We start from the raw sequence: 24941 nt of genomic DNA, 5'->3' as shown, positions 1-24941 counted from the left end.
AGAGACAGAATTTGGATTTTATTTTTTGGGGCTTGGCTCAGTGCGGGAAAAGAGGAAGTGGTGGATGAGAAAGGGGAAGGTGGGTGCATAGAAAGATGAATGGATAGATAGCGTAGGTGAGGTTCATAGGTCTTCATGAACAAGTGTGTGGGGGGCTTACATGGGATTCACAGTGGAGCATTCTGTATAAGAATGGAAACATCTTTAAATGCCATATGCAATAGAATGCAACAATTTGTCGACATTGTCAACAAAAATTGACTATAAAATTTGGCCTAAACAAATAAATTTGTCGATATTAGTTGATGATATCATCACTCGTGTTTTTCTGGACAGAAAAAAACATGCATGTGTCAGCGAGACCGGTGACCGGCAGCAAGAGGAAGAAAGTAATGTAAGTAAATTAAGTCTATGCAGGTTTCAAAAAGTCAAATTGTAGACTATTTTTAAGACCATATTGAAATAATTTAAGACCATTTCACATCCACAGTACAAAGATATAAAGGAAAATCAGAGGGTAAGAATTAATTGTAAGTATATGAATTAATTCACTGCTCTTTCACATTAGAAAACAAAATGGCTAAACTGACTAAATACACCAGAAGCTTCTCTATTGTAAACTAATTGAAAAAAACATTAGCAAACATAACAGCCTTTTTCAGATTTGCCATAGAACTGTTTTCTTGCAAAAGGTGCGGTGTGCTTCATATCAAGTGTTTTCATGTACCAACAACCAGAACGTCAGAAACGGTGTGAAAGGGACTGTTAGCATCTATGCTAAAGCTAAATTGTCAACTTTTGCTGTGTTTTTGCGGCTATCAGAATTGAGCAAACAGATTAAAATATCTACAGTAATACTACTGTAGATGTTTTTTTAATGCAGCGCATGTTAACTGTTAGTATACTTATGTTAGCATACTAATGTTTTATGCTAGCTTCTTTTATATTCGTATGCTAACGTTTTATGCTAGCCTTTTGCTACTTTCTATGTTTACACCAACAAATAGTGCATTTTGGTATTTCTTCTTACCCAGTCATGTGCTAGCATAGTAACATTAGCATGCCAACATGCTAACGTTTTCAGCTATTTTTACACTTATTTTTCTAATTCCACAGCCATACACCTTAGAGTCATATAACTTATGTGACACATGCTAACTGTTAGCATGCCAATGTTAGCTTGCTGGCATGCTTACATTAGCATGCTAACTTTTTCAGCTAATTTTACATTTTTTTCTCTCTACTTACGCAGCCATAAACCTTACAGTCAAATAACTTGGTATGTGACAAATGCTAACGTTAGTATGCTAATGTTAGCATGATAACAATTTCAGCTAGTTTTGAAATCGTTTACACCAGAGTAATATAACTTGGTATGTGACACTTGTTAACTGTTAGCATGTTAACGTTAGCTAACATTAGCATGCTAACTTTTTCAGCAAATATAGAGTATATTACTTGGTATGTGACACATGATAACTTTTTGAGCTAGTTTTGCAATCGTTTACCCCAGAGTCATATCACTTGGTATGTGACACTTGTTCATTGTTATCATGCTAACGTTGGCATGCTTGCACTTTTTTCTCTAATTCCGCAGCCCTACACCTTACAGTCATATAACTTGGTATGTGACACATGTTAACTGTTAGCATGCTAATTTTAGCACACATGCTAAGTGTTAGCATTTAATTTTAGCATGTTAACGTTTTAGGTTACCTCTTTAGCTCATTTTGTATGTCTACACCTACAACTCAAAGATTCGGCCACTCTGCGCCATCTTAAAAGTACGCAAGCTTCAGCCAACACCCGGCCAGAGATCCAGGGCACAGACAGCAGGCCCATCAAAATTTCCACGGGAATTTTTCTATTTATTCATTATCGGTGGTGCTATTTCTATTGGTATTTTTATTGCTCCATTTGTAGTGCTATAATGTTAATTGTCATTTCTGTGTTATTAATATTTATTTCCACTAACCAATTCTTTGCTATCACTTTTCGTATCATGTTTGTCGTATTTGCTGATGTTGCTCTGTTGTTGTTGTCGTTCTGTTGTTGTTGTTGTTGTTGTCGTCTCTCTGTCTTATCCCCGCAATTTCCCCCTCTGTCTTCATTTTTTTCCTTCTTTCTATCACTTCCTGCTCCAGTCCGTCTGCACCAAACATTAATATAAATCCATTTAATAAAGTCAAATACAAATAAGGCAACAAGAGAAGTATCCCACACTTGTCTTTTGTAAAGTAACTCTGTACAGCAGATATGGGCATCTACATCAACGGTATGATTTGCCTGAGTGGCTGCACAGGACAAAAACAAAACAAAACGATAGTACTTCAATTTCTCGTTTAATACTGTCACAAGCTTCTGCATTATTACTGGCATTTTGAAACCCAACTACTGATATATAACACTGATATTTACAATACCGGTTAAAACAATAGCATTTTTCTTTGTTTCTTGCATTGAACAAAGAGAGCACAGTCTACAAACTCACATTCCTTATGTGTTTAACATACTTGGCCAATAAAACTGATTGTCACATAGTTTACCAGTACTTTTGGTGAGAACATTAGGTAACTGTTGAGAGCGATCTATAGAGGTTATTTTTGTCAGTAAAGGAGTGAATGATGATTGATAAATGAGTGATTGAATGAATCTCTGTCAATGTAAACTAGGAAATGAAGACGTAAGGGTAGTGCATAGAAACATTTGATTGGTGAGACAGTTACGTTTGAGTCCTGCTAGGACAAATTCCATTGGCAAAAAGGTCGATGGTTAGCCCAAATGTGAGTTGGAATTTCAGGGATTAGACAAAGTTGCGAGGCTGCACGCAATTGGTTACATTTGTTTGAATTGGCGAAATTGCAACACTGCAAAATCCTAGAGGGATTGCCAAGCGAGCGTAGCCAGCCAGGTTGAGTTGGCTCCTCCGCCCTGGTTATACCCACTGATGGCCAACAGCCCCGGTGAACCTCGCTGGCATCATTTGTCAGCTTGCAGGAGGAGCGATTGCATTGACTAATTGATTTGTCCTTTTGACTTGTCTATATAAATATACTGTGAAGTGAGCAACTGTGCCATGCTTTTAACATGATGGAATATTTTCAGTCTTTCTATTCATTTCTATGTCCCCCGTCAATTGTCCTTTCGGGACCTCCCATGAAGAATGCCAGAAACACCATTGAAGGTTTCTTTAAAGCAGAAAAAAATTAGAAGCGTAATAACAATGTAAATAATTATTAAATACCTGTGTGATTTCTTCAAGATGTAAGCACACGGTTCTGAACATGGTGTTTGTAGGTGTGTGTGTGTAAAAAATAATTTGTCGCAAAGAATCTTTATTCTAAGCAAGAAAATCAGGATTGCATTTTTTTTCTGAGAACTGTGCGGCCTTATTCCTAAACAAAACACAATTCTAACCTAATTCTGGGGCGGTATAGCTCGGTTGGTAGAGCGGCCGTGCCAGCAACTTGAGGGTTGCAGGTTCGATCCCCGCTTCCGCCATCCTAGTCACTGCCGTTGTGTCCTTGGGCAAGACACTTTACCCACCTGCTCCCAGTGCCACCCACACTGGTTTAAATGTAACTTAGATATTGGGTTTCACAATGTAAAGCGCTTTGAGTCACTTGAGAAAAAGCGCTATATAAATGTAATTCACTTCACTTCACTTCACTAACCAATAAAACCACGGAGAAGTAACATTTGCACTGTTGTTTCATTTTTATTATCTTAACCCTTCCCCCGAGCAGGCCCCCGAATGTGCTTATCGAGTCATTAATCTTTGTTCTTATGATGAACACATGACCTGATGGCAATTGACTAAATAAACATACAGTGTGATTAGAGCATGCCTCTAGGTCACTCAGCAGGAGACCTATTGAATATTAGAATATTCAATTTGGGTGCCTATTAAAATTTTGTCACAGCCATGTGTGCTTGTGTGCGTGTGGTGAGTTCGGCCTTGTGCAAATATAATTACACCAATTAAACTGCAGAGAGCCCTGGAGGGGTTTGTGTGGAAACACTGGCAGTCATTGAGCGTGCGTGTGTGTGTGTGTGTGTGTGCATATATAAGAGAGAAACCTGCTCTTCACACCTTTCTCTCCACCCCCCATCAGCATCTCCCCTCCTGCCCTCACCCACCCAGCATACTTTAGGTCTGTCTCCAGGGAATCAAGAAGCGGAGAAGAGGAAAAGCTTAGGAAAGACTTGGATGGAGATGGAAATCTGGAATACATCAAATAAAATAAACCCACTAAGCAGAAAACTATCTACAGCTGATTAAAAATCAGACATTAAACATACTGTATAAACCATTCTTACGATGCAATCTCTTTATTAAGGCTAAGTATATGATTCTTTTGACAGAACTCTTTATGTAGATTTTCAACCTAACTGGTCAATTCTAGTAGTTATCCAAGCAAAAAGTCACAACGTTTCAAGGGGTAGAAGGGGCTGAGTGACTGGCTACACTGATTTTATGTGCTCTGACATTTATCGGTGATTTGTGTTCGTGCTCCAACCCCCCATTCCTCTGCTCCAGATCGGCATTCAGCCACTTCTGCTCGAGGGGGGACATCGCTGTGTCAGGTTGAATTTACCGCACAAAAACTACCTGTTTGTACTGTCTGAAGAGATGTGTCTACAAAATCTTCAGGAGCTGAATTGTCATCACAATGCAAAGAAGGTGGTGAGGATTTTTCATGCTAAAACCAGGCATTTGTTCAAGTTCGTTAAAACACTTTGCAAAGACTTGATCAGGATCCCTGCTTAAAATCTGTTAGACTGAAATGAGGTGTGTTGCAATAAATAGCGCAAATATCATAATAATATCCTCACACAAACGCCAAGAGCCTTCAATGCTGTGTCTGTCTTAATGAGGCGCGTGTTCAACAAGACACTGTAGCCTACATACACAAAGAACATTTCCGAGACCAATTACATTTGTTCTGCACATCATAATGACAGCCTGAAGCCTGTTAATAATGCAGAGGGCTACATGTATGAGCACTAAATTACCTCATCACTGGTCTATAGTGGGCTATCATCTGCATAATCAAACACTGAATCCACTAAAGGAATAATCTCCTCCCTTCATGTAATTATAATCGCCTTTCCCTTTAACGCTGTTTACTATGTACTGTATCTATACCAATTCGATTTTACATAGTCTGAGTGCCGTTGTTCCTTGAAAAAAAGCTACGAGTAGCGTAAAACAGGGATTAAAACGAAAATGTAAGCTAACAATTGTTCGCGTCAATGTGAACTTCCTCACACTGTATGTGTCTACATGCTTCTTGTCCGCCAATATACAATATAAACTGTCTCACGCTGTAATTGTCTACATGCTTGCTGGTCAGAAGATACAATGAAATAAACATATTTTAAAATCCCAACTCAATTGTACAAGGGGCATACAAGGCAGCTGGTCCCATCAGTATTTTGTTCAAGGCAATTATTCAGAACACTTGGGGTTGTGCGCATGCGCACGCGCACTGAGTAGCGTTGGGTAGCAAACATCGATGGGTCACAATTATCGACAGAACACCCTGCGACGTCTTTTTTTGCTCTAGCCCACTACAGAACCGGCAGGGATAATTAAAAAGTGATCATTTCTTTGTTGGCCCTGAGAAGACTGAAACATTTTCAACAATTGTGTGCTTCCAACTTTGTGGCACCGGTTTGGGAAAAAGGACTTTTGTGCTGCAGAATGAGTGAACTAGAGTGTACCAAGCAAAGCCATTTAACAGCACTTCTGGATGAGTTTGGTGTGGAAGAACACTATTACGGCTATGTTGCCAACTTATGTCCAACAACTCATCAAGTCTTTGGCCATCATGTTCCTCTTATTACCGTACTTTCCAGACTGTAAAGTACACTTATTCATAAGCCGCAACCACCTACGCGTTGACACATTAAATATTTACACAGCTGCTTGTGTTCATTCAGAAATTTAACAAAAGACAGTTTGTGTAACACAGCATTAGATTAGATTAAACTTTATTGTCACTGCACGTCACAAGTACATAGCAACAAAATGCAGTTAGCATCCAAACAGAAGTCACTGCATCCCTTCGCTAAATATATGCAGACTTTATATTTGCCAGACAGCGCAGGACGGCTCAAGACGGCTCAAGACGGCGCACGACAATGGATTAATTTAGCTAAAATCTGCTTGTGTTGGACAGTAAGTCATGCACAAACACAAAATAAAGTGTCCAGTTTACTTTCCAAATAAAATACTCAAGGCGGATCATATTTTGAAACGTCCTAATGGGCGGAGACGAACAGAAAGTCAACTTGTCAAAGGTTTTCTGCATTATTTCACCTCGTTGACACAAATAGATCCTCGAAGACATGCTGATTCTGGAGGTCCAAAATCATGTGGGCCTATGTCATTTACCAGCTGATACAGAGGCCGGGGAAGCAGGGAAGTGGTTAGCGAAAGTTGAATGAGATGTGTGTATGTCTGTGTGTGTGCCTGTGTGTCCAACTCTTGCCAGGGATGATGTTACTGTTGTGTTGTTACTTTCTACAAAAAAAAATATTGTCGTTCTGCAAGGCAAAACTGTCGTCTTTTCCACGAGTAGAATCAAGTCAAGTCAGTGGTATGGATGGACGGCAAAAGCTTGAGATGTTCATGGTGTTTATAGTGTTTGTGGTGTTGTCGTTCAGCAGCCGGGGTAAGAATATTTACAGACTATAAATATACAAAACTATACAGACATGATGAGATATTCGCATACAGCCAACCGGAGAAGCGCTGTCTTAGTCCTACGCTGGGGTCGTCTTCTTTAGTCTCGGAGTTAACGGGATTGCTTTGTCCAGCATTTTCTCAGCCTTGTTTTCGCTTTCACGTTCGTTTTGAGGTGGATCAACTCTGGGCTTGTGCCTTCTTCTTCGAGGCCTGTTGGTGGTGGTGGATTTTTGTTATGTGCGGCAGCTTTATTTCCTTTTTTAATGGCTTGATTGCTTTCAGTTTTGTGACTGCGTTGTGTACATTTTGTTTTGTTTTCTCCAAGATGAGGGTAAGGGCATAAGGTGCCAAATGGCTGACCGAATGATTGTGTGAGTGCGTTTGATTTAAGGAGAACAAATTTCAAACATCAAACAATTTCATTTGTTTGATGTGACAATAATACATTTATTGGTGGCACGTGAAGCTCGTAAACCCGGAAAAAAAAAAAATTAGCCGCAATATTGTACAAAGTGCATCGTTCAAATTGTGGGAAAAAAAGAAGAGTCTTATAGACCGGAAATTAGGGAAAATAAAGTGCCGCTTAGGTTGATAATCTTGACTGCTTTTGTCAAAATAAAACTCCCAAATTCATGATAATGTTCTTGGTGCTCCGAGACCAGAACAATGCCCTACCTGAGAGTGGTGTGAGGATGTGGTGGGGGAATTTCAGCTGTTTCTCCAGATCCACTGAGGGCTCTATTTTGAGGGCCGTTGCCCAGATCCCCTCTGCCTTGGTCCTTGAATAGGTGTTGCTGCACTCTTGGGTCTCTGTACATCAGCACCTCTCATTTGCGCGTGCTCTCGAACTCTTCTTCCAAAGACTTAAGGGGCAGCCTGAGCTTTGTGGTATGTTGCGGTATGCTCATGTATGTTGCTGGAAACAAGAACTTCATAGACCGGTAGCAGCCATAGTATCTTTAGCAAAATACAATGCTGTCTATCTGTGTTGGCCCTGCGATGAGATGGCGACTTGTCCAGGGTGTACCCCGCCTTCCGCCCGATTGTAGCTGAGCTCCAGCGCCCCCTGCGACCCCGAAGGGAATAAGCGGTAGAAAACGGATGGATGGGGGAAATGCTGGTAGGTCCATGCTTTGAAGTTCCCTCATAGGCCAGATCTGGGGACTGATGTTAACCAATTGTTCCTGGTAAACGGTCTGTACTTAAAAGAAGTCCATGAGGCTGCTGTCGAACACCTTGTCCAAGCTCTTTACAGGCTTCTGTGAAACTGTTCACTTTCCCTTCAATGTTGAATTGGAACCCGTCCGTAACCTTGCCCTTCTTCTTTTTCCGGACCTTTGAAGATCCTAATGCATCTTGGCAAAGACACTCTGGTGACTATTAGGTCATTCAAAAAGCCCCGGATTAGAGACTGGTAGGTCACTAATTGGGTATGAGGGGCCGAAGTACTCTGGCTCAGCTGACTATAGCAGAATAACCTGGATTCTACACCCATTTTTTAATTGTTAGCCACCTGTCATTGTAAACATTTGCCACTGGAGCTTAGTTACATTAAATTATTAGGGCTCCAGCATTGATTATTTTAGTAATAGAGTAATCAAACGATTAGTTTGTTCGATTGATCAAGAAATCAGACAAAACACACTTTATAACCTCAGTGTGTATTTTAGGGGAAATAGTTTAAATAAACAAAGAGTTAGGCTTGCCATAATTTTCATTCCTTTTTTCAAGTAAATGCATATCAACAATGAAATTGAACTTTTAACATGTGTGACCAGATAAAATAAAAAAAACTGTTGCTGTTCACCAAAGATCACTGCACCCACACACCAGTGCTCTCATGTGCACTTTATTGCAGCTGGCGTGCGGAAACTATTTAGTCTGCTAAGTTACAGGCACTCCATGCGGTCCAGATTTTATAAATTTTTACTACGGTAGTAACATTCAATAATAATCAATCAAGTGAAGCAACAGAATATAAATCAAAGCTTTTTTTTCTAATCGCATGAAACGTTACAGCCCGGAAAGTATAAATAAAACATTGTGATGTTGGCAGAATGACAATGAGGCCACGTGCACACGAACACAAATACTTGATAAACACATCTTATCTCTGCGTTTAGGCCTCTTGTTACACGCAAACACATTCTTTTGTTCTTAAAAACGCAGATTTTTGCAAACGCTGGCCAAGGTGAAGAGTTCAAAAACTCTCCACTCAGCGTATGGCACAAACACAGATTTGTTTTGAATCCTTATTTGAGGACAGATCATGAAGTTAATTTAAGTGTGTTGGTTCCATTTGTGTACATGTATAACGCGCCAGAGCGACTAAAAAAACATGATGTAGCTTCCTCCTTGCTAGTGTGTACTGATGTTAAAGACAATATACATTTCATTGCACATCTAACATATCACTATATTGATGATTAAATGCATTGTAATTTCACGAGAGTTTTGCAGCCGTACACGCATGTGCGATTTAGGCACTTAAAGGGGAACTGCACTTGTTTTTGGAATTTTGCCTATCATTTACAATCATTATGAGAGACAAGAAGACAAAAGTTGTTTTTCCTTTTTTATTCTAACATGTAAAATACGGCTTGTTCTAGGTGACAAGCAATGCAGCTAATGGGAGCAATCAATTCTACCTCTAAATCACTTTAAAAATGCATTAAAAAACCGTCAACAATACTTAATTTACGTTCCAGTGGTGGCTGTTGCAGGACGCGAACTAACTGAGTACAAAAAAAGGTTAAAATCTTCCTGCAAAAAGCAGATACGAGAAAAAAAATTGAAGTATGCAATGGAATAGATCCCTATACTTTATCAAAAAAAGATTTGTCGAGTGATATCAAGGATTACGTCAGTCGCGTGTGTTCCAGATAGGGATGATACTCGAAACCGGTTTTCCCGGTTGTTCGATAAGAAAATAACCGAGTTCTCGGACTTTAATCCCTTTTTGAGAACCGGTACCCGTTATCGAGACCACTATAGTAAAGAAAAAGAGTTGGTTCTTTATTCGAATCCCTCGGAACGAATCCCGTCCCGACCAGAAATGCTCCGTGTGACATCACAAGAAATGACGTCACGTAGCTCAGTCATTAGGCGCAGATAGCGAAAGCAGGAAAAAAATGGACAGGAAAAAGCGCTCCAAGGTGTAATAAAGTTCAAAACAAAAGGTATAATCCAATGAATAACTTTACTGAGAGATTTGAGCAGGGTACAAACACATGACGAACACTTTTACGACCAACCGGAAACAAAGCAACCAGGCTAGCAATGCACCTCCTTTACGGCAGCTGTCGCAACGTTCTTAAAGCAACCGCAGCACATACATATATATACAACACATCTCCCTTTTTTAACTTTTGTTTTTCTTTCCTTGTAAACAAAACAAAATCACACTGTATATGTGTTGTCTGTCTAATTATAAATAATGTAGACGAGGCGTGTTGGCTTAGTTCTTGACGTTTACTTTCACAGCGTGCTCATAACCTCATTCTTACGTGACGACATTAAGGCTGCAGCTAACGATTATTTTTCTATCGATTAATCTATAGATTATTTTTTCGATTAATCGGTTAATCTATAGATTATTTTTTCGATTCATCTATAGATTATTTTTCCTTTTACCGATTATTTTTTATTTTATTTTATTTAAAATGAAGATGAAAAAATAAAAGTAGGCCAGTTTTTTCAAAAGGCATGGCTTTTATTTACAAAAAAAAAAAGTATGGCCACTCAGTCAACATTGACAACAACATGGCAAAATATTCTGTAACAATGTAAACATTTAAAACTTTTAACATTTAACAAAATTAAAAGTAGCTTATTTGCTTTTTAATGTGCAAATATAAAAGTAAACATCCAGTGCAAATCTTAATATTCTGCAATAGTATAAGCATTTCAAAAGTAAAAGTATTGCTTATTTTGCTTTAAAATGTGCAAAAATAAAGATAAACATCCAATACAAAAAAGTGCAAAACGAAATATTCTGTAACAAAAGTGTAAACATTTCAACAAAAGTGAAAGTATTGCTTATTTGCTAAAATGTGCAAAAATAAAGATAAACATCAATACAAAAAAGTGCCAATCTAAATATTCTGGAGCACTGTAAACATTAAGTATTGCTTTTAAAATGTGCAAAATAAACATCCAGTCCAACACAGTACACAATAACCAATTCTACTCATTCCAGTGAGTGACTAACAGTTGTAATGAAGAAAGGTTAGCATGTCTACTTGCTTTGCTTCTTTTGTTGTTTACAATATTCCCAGCAGCTGAAAATAGGCGCTCAGAAGGGGTCGATGTGGCTGGAACTGAGAGCTAATTAGCCTTCACCTCAAGCCAGGACTGCGAGTGAGCTGAGCTGCAGTTTAAGTTTCTGGTAGGTCAACGGGCTCATAGTGATGTTACTAGTAGTTGACTGGGAGGTGTTTATTATCATTTGGGGAGAGTCCACTGCCTGATGCTCACCTGCTAAACACCTATCTGCTCCACGCTGAAGCGCTGACTACATGCGCTCTGAATACGCACTGCTGATTGGCTGATAATGCTTCGTGTGTACCAATCAGATGGTTGTGTGGGTGGGACAATGCTGCGTGTGTACCAATCAGATGGTTGTATGGGTGGGACAATGCTGCGTGTGTACCAATCAGATGGTTGTATGGGTGGGACAATGCTGCGTGTGTACCAATCAGATGGTTGTGTGGGTGGGACAATGCTGCGTGTGTACCAATCAGATGGTTGTATGGGTGGGACAATGCTGCGTGCTGAGACAGAGGCAGCCGCAGAAGGAGCAAAGCAACTTGTTAAGACTTTAGCAGCTAAAGTTAGCTTTAGCTTAGAAACTCGTTCGGTACACCCCCGTACCGAACCGAAAGCCCCGTACCGAAACGGTTCAATACAAAACACATAACGTTACACCCCTAGCAGATACAAATGACACATTCATGTTTTTGTGTAATGATGACAACGTATGCTAACGCGGACGATTGACTAGTTGATGGTTGATGGTTTTCTTTTCAAATGTTCGTTCATAGCCGTTGTGCTGCTATGATAGGCCATTTACGCTCGACACAGTGTGCATACAACAACATTATTAGGCTGTGTATTGAAATACTCCCACACTTTTGACGACTTTTGGCGTGCGTTTTTCCCCTCGCTCGCACAGTCTGCTTTGCGCTCCGCCATGACGGTAGTGTGACGTAATTATGCGACGCGTCGACGCACAAAAACGGCGTCGACGTATTTACATAACCGATGACGTCGACTACGTCGACGCGTCGTTTCAGCCTTAGACGACATGCAACACTTTTCGGGGCTACCGCGCATTCTCGTCACTCCCGTTGCATGCTGGGTAGTGTAGTTGTTATATTCCCTAGCTCAGGGGTCGGCAACCCGCGGCTCCGGAGCCGCATGCGGCTCTTTGACCACTCTAATGCGGCTCAGCTGCATACTTGCCGACCCTCCCGTTTTCCCAGCAGCTTACTTACGATCTCCGTGCCTCTCCTAGAAATCCCTCGATGAAAATATTTTCAGATTTTTACCTTAACAACTGAATTAAGGGCATACCCTGATAGCTCTGCATTTATTGTCCTCTATAGGTTGTACAAACAGCATGCCAGGCAGGTCCCATGTTGTATTGAGCTTGGACTCGTACACGTAGAAGACAGCAAGGCATACTTGCTCAACAGCCACACAGTTTACACTGACGGTTGCGGTATAAAACTGTTACGTTACAAATATGCGCCACACTGTGAACCCACACCAAAAAAGAATGAAAAACACATTTCTGGAGAACCTGCGCACCGTAACACAACATAAACACAACATAAACACAACACAACAAATACCCAGAATGCCATGCAGCCCTGACTCCAAACCCCCCCACCCCTCCGTGCGTCGGTTGAGGTGGGCGGGGTTTGGTGGTTGCGGAAGAGTCAGGGCTGCTTGGCATTCTGGGTATTTGTTTTGTTGTGTTTATGTTGTGTTACAGTGCGGATGTTCTCCAGAAATGTGTTTGTCATTCTTTTTTAGTGTGGTGCATATTTGTGCATATTTGTAACGTAACAGTGTTAAAGTTTTTTTCTACGGCCAACGTCGGTGTAAACTGTGTGGCTGTTGAGCAAGTATGCCTTGCTGTCACAGACGTGTGCTAACAGAAGCTGCATTCAACATGTGTGACAGAGCAGGTGCGCTATATTTTCAGACTGTAGAGGGTGCTAAAAGCAGTGCTATCAAGCCTTGCACCTTCAGGAGTCTCCCGGAAAAATTGGGAACGTTGGCAAGTATGACGCTGTCAATCGTCATTCATATAAACCTCGAGGGCCGTGTTAACATTAGGTTGTCATAATAAGGTGCGTGTTTGAGACCCCTGGTTAAAAAATAGCACAAAGCAAAAAAAGCAGTGTTATTTCATTTTAAATTTTCGAAAAAGTAATGTGGCTCCCATTGTTTTTTTTAATTTGTGAAACTTGTCAAAATGGCTCTTTGAGTGGTAAAGGTTGCCGACCCTGCCCTAGCTCATAACATCTTTCCCCCTATAAAGAAATAATGTTAACTCAATAAAGTATATTTCTTTTTTTAGCTTTAACTTTTCATTTTTTAGAATTGTAACCACATTTGCAACTTTTCTCTTCATAGAATTTTTTTTCAATAAAGAAATAAAGTGCAAAAATGTCAAAGCATCATAACAAATAGTTATGTCAAATAGCAGCAGAACTAACTGCACTTTTTGGAGAGCTGCATTATTTTCAGTTTTGTGCCCAAGGGACTGATTTTATTTAACACTATATTATTATTTATACACCTATAGTGATCACAGAGACAGGTTGTTTTTGTGTTACTGTATATATATTTTTTTCTGGAAAATCCCACTTAATATACTTTGGGTAACAACAGTCAATATTTATTTTATTTTTATTTATTTTTTTAGGGGGGTAACAGTCAATATTTATTTACTTATTAGATTACATTGTTTTCTTATATAATAAAAGTGAGCTTTTGTTAAACCAATTATTGTGTGTTTTTTTCCATATACAACAACCTATCTGGACTCGATAAGAGAATCGATAAGGAATCGGTTCGATAAGAGGATTCGATAATAGGCTCGAACTCGATAATTTCTTATCAAACATCATCCCTAGTTCCAGACGCCATTCTACACAACAAAACAGATGGAAACTTGGAAAAGCATGGACGTCTACAACTTCTTTGTTTTGTGACTGGGTCAAGGAAATTGGTGTTAAGACTTTTCAGGATAAATATGTATGGAAGTACCGGTATTATTACAAAATTATTTGCAAACGTGTATCTCAATCTGTGAGCGTGTAATACAATTTGCGTTTGTGTGTACTAATTTGTGTGTCTGTATATCAATCAGAGTGTGTGTACTCAGATCCGCGTATGTATATTTTAGATCAGCGTACGTGTGATTTAAGTTGCCTGTCCCTAATCAGAAAGAACTCTCGATAGGCTGTCTACTTACATGTCACCTTTGCGATACTTCTGCCGTGCAAAATTTGAGCTAGCGCATCCAGATTTGTGAGCGTGTAATACAACTTGTATGCATGCAATCTGCATATGCATATCTATGATCTGTGAGAAGCAGGAACCCTCTATTGGCTTTCTTTTTTACACATGACTTTTGCAACATTTCTGACACTTAAACCAATCAGAAACAACGTACAGCTGAGGTGCGCGAAAGAGAGATGCCAAGACCCGCCTTACATTGTTTCTGATTGGTTTAAATTGTGTAGGGTCTTCCATGGTTGGTTAAATGTAGGCACAGTGGATTGATGTCTTGGTCTAGGATTAGTTATTTCAATCTGTCTGTACAGCGATTTGAACGTGTAAAAGAGTTGTCTGTCTGTAACTTCCCCTTGCCTTTCCTTATACTCACCACTGGTCAGCGCCTTGCAGCCACTTATCATGTTATTCTGCTTTGAAGTCAACAACGATGGACCACTCTCGAACACTTGCTGAAATTGTACATGGCAGAAGCATTGCAAAAGTCAAGTGCAAAAAGACAGTCAATCGAGGGTTCCTGCTCCTCGCAGATCATAGATACGCACACACAGACTGTATTACACGCATGCGCTTCTGAATGCGTACGCACAAGTTGTATTACACATTCACAAATCTGGATGCGTGTGCTCAAATCTAATACGGCAGAAGTGATGCAAAAGTCACATGTAGGTAGACAGACAACTTAACACGCGAATGTGGATCTAAAACACACAAACGCGGATCTGAATGCGTACACTCAGATTGATATACAGACACATAAATTAGTAAACACGTGCACAATTTGGATTATACGCGCACAGATTGAGATACACATTTGCAAATAATTTTGCTACAATAAAACCTTGATAATATGCATAGTTTTTGCTCGGGTAAGGTTGCATTTCATGATTTAACTTTGCTTCTACTGCTATGCTCGCTGTTGCACGCGTCGTTTACGAATAGCGTGTTTTTCCCCGTCTTTATCAAAATATAACTTGCTTCATATATGATTGTTGACTTTGGTAAAAGCTTTTAGGTTTTGTTCACATTTGCCGGCTTGGTGCTTTTCGAAATGCTCATAGCAAACATGTGTTTAAGAAATACAAATAATATCAAGATAATACATAAATGAGAAATTATAACCTTTAAAGTATATAAAACAAACATTTAACGAAGTGATCACTGCAAACTCCTGCATTCTTCGACTCTGCTCCCTTGAACTGGAGTGTGAGCTGCATGCTTTTCTCATCGTCGTTTCCACAAATCTTGCACTTTTCTGCCCTTTTTGATAACCTCTCGAGGAACTCTAAAGAAACTTTTATCCTTTCTGCGATTTGAACGGTTCGTACAGTTGAAAACACCACAAACATAGGGCATTTTTTCTTCGAAAAAGGCTAAATGTCGCCTAGTATCCATTGACCACCACAATTGGGCGGGACGTGAGCCGGAAATGACGTCAGTAACATCCTACCAATTGACGAAAACAATGTCAACAAACTGCAACTAGTTGTGCAAGCAATGGTTAGTTTCGGTTTCAGCTATGTTGACAGCCGCCTGTTGACGCTAATACGATGGGCGTTGAAAAAAGCCGGGTCCACTTTTTCTGAGAAAACAACGTTGACATGTTTTAGTTGACAAAGGAAATAGTTATTAATGTAATAGCTAATAAGATAACTTATTATTAACCAATTTATTTTGTTTTTAGAATATGGCAAGGGTCAATAAAAATAGAGCTGCATGGTTGAAAAATGACTGCACTTACGGCAATAAAAGCAAATACAGGATGTAACTAAAAGTGATTGCGGGGCTCTGCTTGTGGATCAAAACAAGACATCCAAAAGAGCTTAGCTGACACTAAATACACTTATATGTCTTATAAGGGTCAGGTCATGTGGGTCATCCAAATGCTACGAACAGTATCTCTCAGTTTAAAGCGATTCACCATGTTTCTGGAAAACATGATGCTTCCTGGTTATACATTTACCTCCTCCATCCCCCCAACCATCAGAAGTTCTATGATTTCTGCGCAGCAGCCCACCAAAGACGCCCCCCTTACACTATTGATGTCACAGTGAGGCGAAGAGATTTGCATTTGCAACACTGCACTTGTATCGACAATTATATCGCAGCAGGGTGGAGGGCCCCGGCCGACCCCTCTCGGCCTCCTCCACGCTGCGAGAGTGCCTTTATTGGATTAAGAAGACATTTGCATCAGGATGGGTAGAGAGGCTGGCACCGTAGTGCAGAATGTGATGTCACTCAGAGGGCTCAGTGTGTAGTGTATTTAGGTCACATTTAAAGATATATGCATACATTAAACAAGTTCATATCCACACCTCGGGGACGTGAACAAGGGAAGTTAGAGGCATAGATAGACAGACAGATACCTACTTACAAAGATACATGCATACAGTGCATTGATAGAAACTATATGTGGCTGTTAAGGGAGTTGATGTTGGCATAATCTACTTAATCTGATTGAGGCCAGTGTCGTCCTTTCAGGCTCAATAATTGATAACACCATCTGCTGTGGAACCAATCCACAAGGATGTGACATGTTAGCGATCGGGTTAGAGCGATGCTGGTTAATTAAGCCTTTCTCATTACCATAAGGAGCGGGCAACAGTGTCCATTCATAGCAGACAACACCCAACAAAATGAATGTTAAGTCATTCCTCCAATGACAAGGCTAATTATTCTAAAAAAAATTGTCAAGGTTGTATTTCATTGTATGTCAATGTTATGGAAAGACTTCCAGAGTGTAAACTGATAGCCTTACATAAAACTTACCTTGTAATTGGATGTAATGTGTGCATATTTTTGACTATTACTTGGGATGGGCTGGTAATCAACACGTGAATTACTCTTTCACAGGTCAGAAATGATCTTACCTTTTTTGGTGTCAGGTAGGATTCCTCTGGGCCGCAGTCTAAGACGTCTGACTTACATACTGGGGGACTTCATGCCTGTTGGCGGAATGGACTTGAAAGTGGAGACTGGGCCGAAGCATCCTGCCGAAAGAAGCAGGAGCTGTAATGGCTACATTCATAATATGCACATTTTGCACAACAATGTATGTACTCAAGGATGATTGTGTTGGCGTGAGGCCAATCCAGTGCTTAAATTTGAGCTCTAATCCAATTTTGTGGGGCTACCTGGGATTAACGTTGAGACCTACAGTATTTACTTACACAGCAGGGGTGATGGTTGTAAGATCAGCGGTAAACTTTTGTTCCCTTTCTTTCCACTATGAGATGTCTAATGGCATTGAAGGGATTTATATCAGGGAACAGGGTTTTCACAAATAAAAGGAGGTGGAAAGTGCAGTCATGGGATGCACGGATGTGAGGTCAACACAGGTCAGAGAAAGGCCAGTAGTCAGAGGACTATATCTGACAAAATACATTTTTTTAACTAAATTAGTTGCAACGTGACCATCTACCTCAGAAGGGTATACATCTTTTAATGACCCATGCCCTAACTCTAGTGTGCAACCTTATATGTACACACATACATGCACTGTGAGCTGGATTAAGACGACTGAAACCACAAAATTTCAAGTAAAAAGTAAACCAACTCTATGTAAGAACACACATACAGGCTGGATACATAAAACCAAGAGTGTAAGGTCACATATTGGGGCTTCTTTATATTAGGGTTTGAATATTAATGTGAGGGGGACAGATAAGGAACCATGGAAATCCCTTTAATGGAATACTCTTGTCTGGTTGAGGTTTGCAGCTAATTTATGCCAACCATAGGCATTCAATGTATGCAAATGTGCGCCAGCATGTTAATAATGGTAGAGGGTGTCAGTCAATCTGTCTTTTTGCGTCGTCTGTTTATCATGTGCATTATTTATTTATTATGATTCGCGATTCAGCATTAGCGGATTTCTTATCAAAAAAATGAATATCCTTATTTGTGCAAAAACCTGCTCCTCTTTACTTTTTCTCACCCACAATAGGCTGTTTTTTTTTTTTTTTTACACAACACTCATCTCATTTGCCCTAAGGCATTACTAATTTTGAAATAAATTACACTTAAGTATATTCCATATAATCGTAAGTCATTACTGGAATAATAAAAGGAAAACAGTGTGAATTCTGGAAAAGTGGCAGTAGAGGAAAGCCTATAATCTTGGACTGCTAGCCGGGAGGAGTAAACGGCATGTGAAACCACCGTACCATCACTAGCTGTTTGAGAGGGAGATGGAGGCAGTCAAGGTTGCCTGACCAAGCTAAAAGTCAGAAAGTGACTCCTATCGATTAACTTTCATCATCATTAATTTTACATTGTAAAATGTGTTGAGTAAGTGTAAGACATATTATAGGGGTTATAGTGTAAAAAAACACACAATTTGTGTTTTCCCGCTATTTGCGGAGGCTCTCCAGACGTAACACCCCAAACGCAATAGCAGGGTTCTAACTACTGTCAATAAATTATTTTAGCAATTGCATTACCTGTCCACAAGTGGGTAGTAGAGAACCTTGTGAGGTGTCAGGCGTTCCAAGCAATTCATCTGTCCAAATATTTTTTTTTACCCATGAAAAAACAAATATGCCGCTGGCTTAACCCATAGCCATGGATTCAAGGTGCCTGGGCTGCAGCAGTGGCTGTCACAGATAAAGACATTTATTGTGATGGAGAGTGATGTTTAGTCATTCAAATGCAGTCGGTTGCCTTTCGATGAGACACGCTCTCCTTGAGTTGAATCGGGCTCGATTAGAGACGGCGCTGTTCACTTCTTGGCTGCATTCTTGGCTTTTCTTTATCATCCTTTGCTCACCTCTGACCCCTCTCCACCTCCTCGCCTTCCAACTTGGGCTCACAAATCCTTTAATCCAGGTTCCCCAATGACCCCGCTCTTTTGTGCCAGACTCAGAGTACATGTGTGCTCCTTTGCCCCATGAAATTGCTCCCTACATATTGCCAGCCTCTTTTTAGGAGATCAAGAGCAGCTAACAGAAAGAAGTGCTTTTAATGTGCACTTTTTTGTAAAATACACTTCAAGTGTAGTTTCACTAAATCACAACAATCAAACCATATTAAGATGAAGTGTTATGGAAGTATTATTGTAGCAAAATTATTTGCAAACGTGTATCTCAATCTGTGTGTGTGCAATCCAATTTGTGTGCGTGTGTACTAATTTGTGTGTCAGTATATCAATCTGAGTGTGTGTATTCAGATCCGTGTACGTGTGTTTTAAGTTGTCTGTCTGTCTCTATTCAGAAAAAACCCTCAAAAGGCTGTCGACTTACACGTAACATTTGCGACACGTCTGCCGTGTAAGATTTCAGCGTGCACATCCAGATTTGTGAGTGTGTAATACAACTTGTGCGCGCGTATTTCAGAAGGGCGTGTGTCTAACACTATCTGCGTATGCGTATCTTAGGTGTGCCTAGATTTAACCAACCACAGAAGACACTAGAGGTGGGGTAAGTAATTGACTTTTAGATTAATCGCAAATTGGACATGGACAATTATGGAATCGATTAGTACACTTCAATAATCGATAATCGATTTATTTATTGTAAATAAAGTAATGCAGACAGTTCTACCACCTCACAGAGAGATCCGACCAGCTCATTTATTATTGGGCACTTATGGTCCAGTTTTGCACACATTTTCATTAATTTAATAAATGTGGGAATTAATTGAACTGTTTTATATCCATCCATCCATTTTCTACCGCTTATTCCCTTCGGAGTCGCGGGGGGCGCTGGAGCCTATCTCAGCTACAATCGGGCGGAAGGCGGGGTACACCCTGGACAAGTCGCCACCTCATCGCAGGGCCAACACTGATAGACAGACAACATTCACACTCACATTCACACACTAGGGCCAATTTAGTGTTGCCAATCAGCCTATCCCCAGGTGCATGTCTTTGGAGGTGGGAGGAAGCCGGAGTACCCGGAGGGAACCCACGCAGTCACGGGGAGAACATGCAAACTCCACACAGAAAGATCCCGAGGCCGGGATTGAACTCACGACTTCTCAGGACCTTCGTATTGTGAGGCAGATGCACTAACCCCTCTGCCACCGTGCTGCCCCTCTGCCACCGTGCTGCTAACTGTTTTATATTCCAAAGTAATTGTTTTTTTAAAGTTGCAAGTGATAAACACTTATTTAGTGAAACAAAAAGTAATGTAAAACTGCATCATCCATCCATCCATTTTCTACCGCTTGTCCCTCATAAAATAAATTAAAGCTGCATCAATAATTGATTTTTAATCGAATTGTAGCTCTTGAATCATAATCGTAATCGAATCGTGAGATGCCCAAAGATTCCCACCTCTGGACGACACCACACAATTTAAACCAATCAGAAACAACGTACAGCTGAGGTGCGTGAAAGAGAGACGTCAAAACCCGCCTTACGTTGTTTCTGATTGGGTTAAATGGCGTGGTGTTTTCTGTGGTTGGTTAAATGTAGGCACAGTGGATTGATGGCTTGGTCTGGGATTGGTTATTTCGATCAATCAATCAGAACTGTGGCAAGCTGTAAAATCCAAATTTTATTATCATGAAAATAATTGGAGTAGTAAATGAGGAATACAAGTGTGAGAAATGTTAAGTGTGGCATGTTGCGTAAGAAAAGGGTTACATTTACATGTATGTCACTCTAAAGCGTGAAGCTAGGCAGCTCTGAGCAAGTGTTCCAGAGTGGTCCATCGTTGTTGACTTCAGTGCAGAATGACATGATCAGTGATTGGCTACAAAGCAGAAACTAATGGTGAGTATAAGAAAAGGCAAAGGGAGTTACAGACAGACAACTCTTTTTACACTTTCAAATCGCTGTACAGTCAGATCGAAAGAACTAATCCCAGACCAAGACATCAATCCACTGTGCCTACATTTAACCAACCATGGAAGACACTACGCAATTTAAACCAATCAGAAACAACGCAAGGCGGGTCTTGGCATGTCTCTTTCACGCACCTCAGCTGTACGTTGTTTCTGATTGGTTTAAATTACGTGGTGTCTTTTGTGGTTAGTTAAATGTATTACACGCACGCATTTCTGAATGCGCTCGCAAAAGTTGTATTACACGGACACAAATCTGGATTCGCACGCTCAAATCAAAAACGGCAGAAGTGTCGCAAAAGTTATGTGTAAAAAAAGACAGCCGATAGATGGCCCCTGCTCCTCGCAGATCATAGATACACACATGCATATTTTATTACACGCATGCGCTTGTGAATGCACGCGCACAGGTTGCATTACACGCTCACAAATCTGGATGCACACGCTCAAATCTTACATTGCAGAAGTGTTGCAGAAGTTATGTCTAAGTTGACAGCCTATTGAGGGGTTCTTTCTGATTAGGGACAGACAGACAATTTAAAACACACTTAGATTGATATACAGACACACAAAATAGTACACACGCACACGACTTGGATTACAGGCGCACAGATTGAGATACACGTTTGCAAATCATTTTGCTACAATAATACTTCCATAAAGTGTGACCACTAACTTATCAAGGTGTAATCATCTTTACTGTTCAGAGCCCACATGAATTACATCAGATGATTGACAAGCGATTAAGGGGTTAAATAATGTCTATGCTGCTAGTGTAAAAACACATCACAGTTTACCAAAAAAATAATTTAGTGTAGATAGATACGAATTCGACATAACTTTATGATGCACTCTAAATGTAAATGTAGTATTCATACTGCTAAAAATAAATCCGGTGATGCACAGTTTACAAGCAAATAAAGGCAATTGAAGGAGAATAATATCAATGGATAACGATGGGTAAACTCAGCTTCATATTTAGCCGAGCTAGGAATTGTAATCGCTATATGTAATGAATATATATCATTAAAGAAGCCTTAAAATACATAAGTACACAAAGCCACTTTTAAACACCTCAAGGAGCAGTTAATAAAGTCGGAAAACACACATTGATGAGTAAATATTACTTACCTTCAACGCTAGCACTAGCACAAATGTCAATGGCGGATAATTGATACGTCACTGTAAACGACTCCAGACTAATTCCAATAATGGCCGCGACTCGAACAGACAAAATGAATACCAACTACTATCATTTACATTTGTATATAGTATAATGGAACAAATACATCCATACATTACGTTTATGTTGTGCGAGGTGTCCACAGAGAAGTAGGAAGGGGGGGAGGAATCCAATCTCGGTATCATTACCGAGGCCGGGTAGTAGTCCTGGTCAACATGTGATGATACCGATATTTTTCAGTTCTATGTTTATTTTTCACAAATTGTGAGCTTTGTGGTTGTGTTGCACCATTATTAATATGTTTGTATATACTGTACATACATATACTCAATTATTGATTTTGAAAAATGTCCCAAGTATAATGTATTGCTTTTTGTAGTTGCAACTGACCCAGTGTATATCGATACCATGAATTACCATGAATTGATTTACGTGTAGCCCGACTTAAACAAGTTGAAAAACTTATTCGGGTGTTACCATTTAGTGGTCAATTGTACGGAATATGTACTGTACTGTGCAATCTACTAATAAAAGTTTCAAAACCAAAAGTAGTTGTAGTATCAAGTCAATACTATAGCCTGATGAGATAGATATTTTTCAATTTTACTTGTTTGCATAGAAAGGTTGTTCACATTTCTACGTTATTTATATAAATTGTATTGTGTTTATAAATTCAGGGAATAATTATTTAGAACAGGAGGGCTTTCATTGGGGCAAAAATCCAAAATAGTTTGCATTAGTAATGTCGTTACATACGATCGTAATTATCTAATTTATTAATAGTATTACAGTACGCTACTTATGTATTGGTAATATATTTACAAATGTTTGTTGATAAACCTGATTATCATTTTTTTTTACAGTTCAAGTAAAACCTATCGGAGTAGTATACTGGCCCTGTACTTAAATGGTATCGGATGGATTTCCTTCTTCTAGTATCGAACGGTCCACAATTCAGGCCACTCGTGACGTCATCGCCGTACCTGTTGTGCTTCCTCTTCCGGGAGGCGGGGCCAAGTGGTCGCTCCATATCACACTGTAGTCCTGTAAGAGGCGTACACTGCTGTGCGTGGACCTCTTTGATAAACCTGTTCTTGGACATCCTTTTCCTTGATGTTTTTTTTTTCATGCGAATACAACGCTGATATTTCACAAAGAAGCCACTTGTTTCAGCCGGTGTGATTGGCCAAAGAACCGGACAGAAGAGCGAGTCTTCATTTTATCCTCGTTCAGGATATTAGTCACTATCCCATGCGAAAGACCGCATCAGTTTGGATTACTTTTTTTGCAGTTTCTAACCGTTACTGATAAGATAAGCACAACAGCGAGGGAAGACAACATCAAAGCCCGATTGCCTCCCTTCTCGTAAAAACTACACATTTTGTAATGAGTGGATTCGCTCCTGCTTGCGCGCTTTGTGCAGAGCGCACACTACAGGAGCAATGTGACAGGAGATCTCTTCTAACCGGAATTTGACAAGTGGCACCGACCTTATTCTAAACTTTACCGAGAGTGTGAATGAGGATGCACTGGAGCTAAAAAGTCCAAACATATCTCAATCGAGCGGACCTCCACTGTACACCCGAGTTAAGATGACTCCTGCCGGAATAATGTTCATCCTGCTCCCGGTGTGTTGTTCGCTACCCGGAGCCTCCTGGGCAGCCACCCTTAGAGGATTGAAAGGTAAGTGGAAGCTTTAGCTGCCTCATTGTGGTCTTTTGGAACCATGACTATATATATGTATATATATATAAGCACATATTTTTAGTAGACTACCTGGACTCAACATTAGGTACACGTGCGCACCTGTTTTTCTCTAAGATAATAATGCATCCAACTGAACAACGTGTTTGTTGCTGTGGGGCGGTTGTACTGCAGCCTTTTGAAGGTGTTTGTAATAGTATTTATTTAGCTTGCCTTATTTTGCAAAGGATGGATGGATGCTTTATTTAGCTCCAAGATCAATTCACATTTCCACCAGCTTGATAAAATAAGGATACAGTGAAGAAAAAGGCATGCAAGTAGGTGACAGTGCATTACAAAAAGAACCAAATGATTCATCCATCCATCTAAATTTTCTACCGCTTGTCCCTTACGGGGTCTGCTGCAAGGCGGGGTACACCCTGGACAAGTCGCCACCTCATCGCAGGGCCAACACAGATAGACAGACAACATTCACACTCACATTCACACACTAGGGCCAATTTTAGTGTTGCCAATCAACCTATCCCCAGGTGCATGTTTTTGGAAGTGGGAGGAAGCTGGAGTACCCGGAGGGAACCCACACAGTCACAGGGAGAACATGCAAACTCCACAAAGAAAGATCCCGAGCCCAGGATCGAACCCAGGACCTCAGTATTCTGAGGCAAACGTACTAACCCCTGTTTAACCGTGCTGCCCGTATTAAATGATATGAAAGCTTAAAATGAGGAAGTCGTAGCAATAATAAAGGTGAATTATAAGAAACAGTTAAACGTGCTGTCCTGTCAGTGCACACATAAGAAGTCAGTATACAGTACATTAGTATGCATTATCAGGCCATCCATCCATCCATTTTCTACCGCTTGTCCCGTTCGGGGTCGCTGGAGCCTATCTCAGCTGCATTCGGGCGGAAGGCAGGGTACACCCTGGACAAGTCGCCACCTCATTGCAGGGCCAACACAGATAGACAGACAACATTCACACTCACATTCACACACTAGGGCCAATTTTAGTGTTGCCAATCAACCTATACCCAGGTGCATGTCT

The 24941-nt window shown here is 40.2% G+C and overlaps 2 protein-coding genes across 11 annotated transcripts in view; one reads left to right on the top strand and one right to left on the bottom strand.

The window, feature by feature from the left end:
* The window catches only part of m1ap (meiosis 1 associated protein), a 75603-nt gene extending 53190 nt beyond the window's left edge, over positions 1-22413 (bottom strand). For 8 of the 10 annotated variants that reach the window (XM_062065188.1, XM_062065185.1, XM_062065182.1 and 5 more), the window contains exons 1-2: positions 22142-22303; positions 17095-17214 (exon numbers count right to left, since the gene is read on the bottom strand). The gene's annotated coding sequence lies outside the window, so the exon portion shown is untranslated. The other 2 variants (XM_062065181.1, XM_062065184.1) reach the window with 2 other exon arrangements.
* Positions 22414-23198: 785 nt separating this feature from the next.
* The window catches only part of sema4f (sema domain, immunoglobulin domain (Ig), transmembrane domain (TM) and short cytoplasmic domain, (semaphorin) 4F), a 69277-nt gene continuing 67534 nt past the window's right edge, over positions 23199-24941 (top strand). The window contains exon 1 of the mRNA XM_062065178.1: positions 23199-23876. Coding sequence (XP_061921162.1) covers positions 23786-23876 — 91 coding nt within the window. The 5' untranslated portion in view covers positions 23199-23785. The remainder of the gene's footprint in view (positions 23877-24941) is intronic.

Source organism: Entelurus aequoreus, linkage group LG12, assembly GCF_033978785.1.
Source record: "Entelurus aequoreus isolate RoL-2023_Sb linkage group LG12, RoL_Eaeq_v1.1, whole genome shotgun sequence".
NCBI classification, from domain to species: domain Eukaryota; kingdom Metazoa; phylum Chordata; class Actinopteri; order Syngnathiformes; family Syngnathidae; genus Entelurus; species Entelurus aequoreus.
The sequence above is the reverse complement of the archived record's forward strand: the minus strand, read 5'-3'. Positions and strand labels throughout refer to the sequence as shown.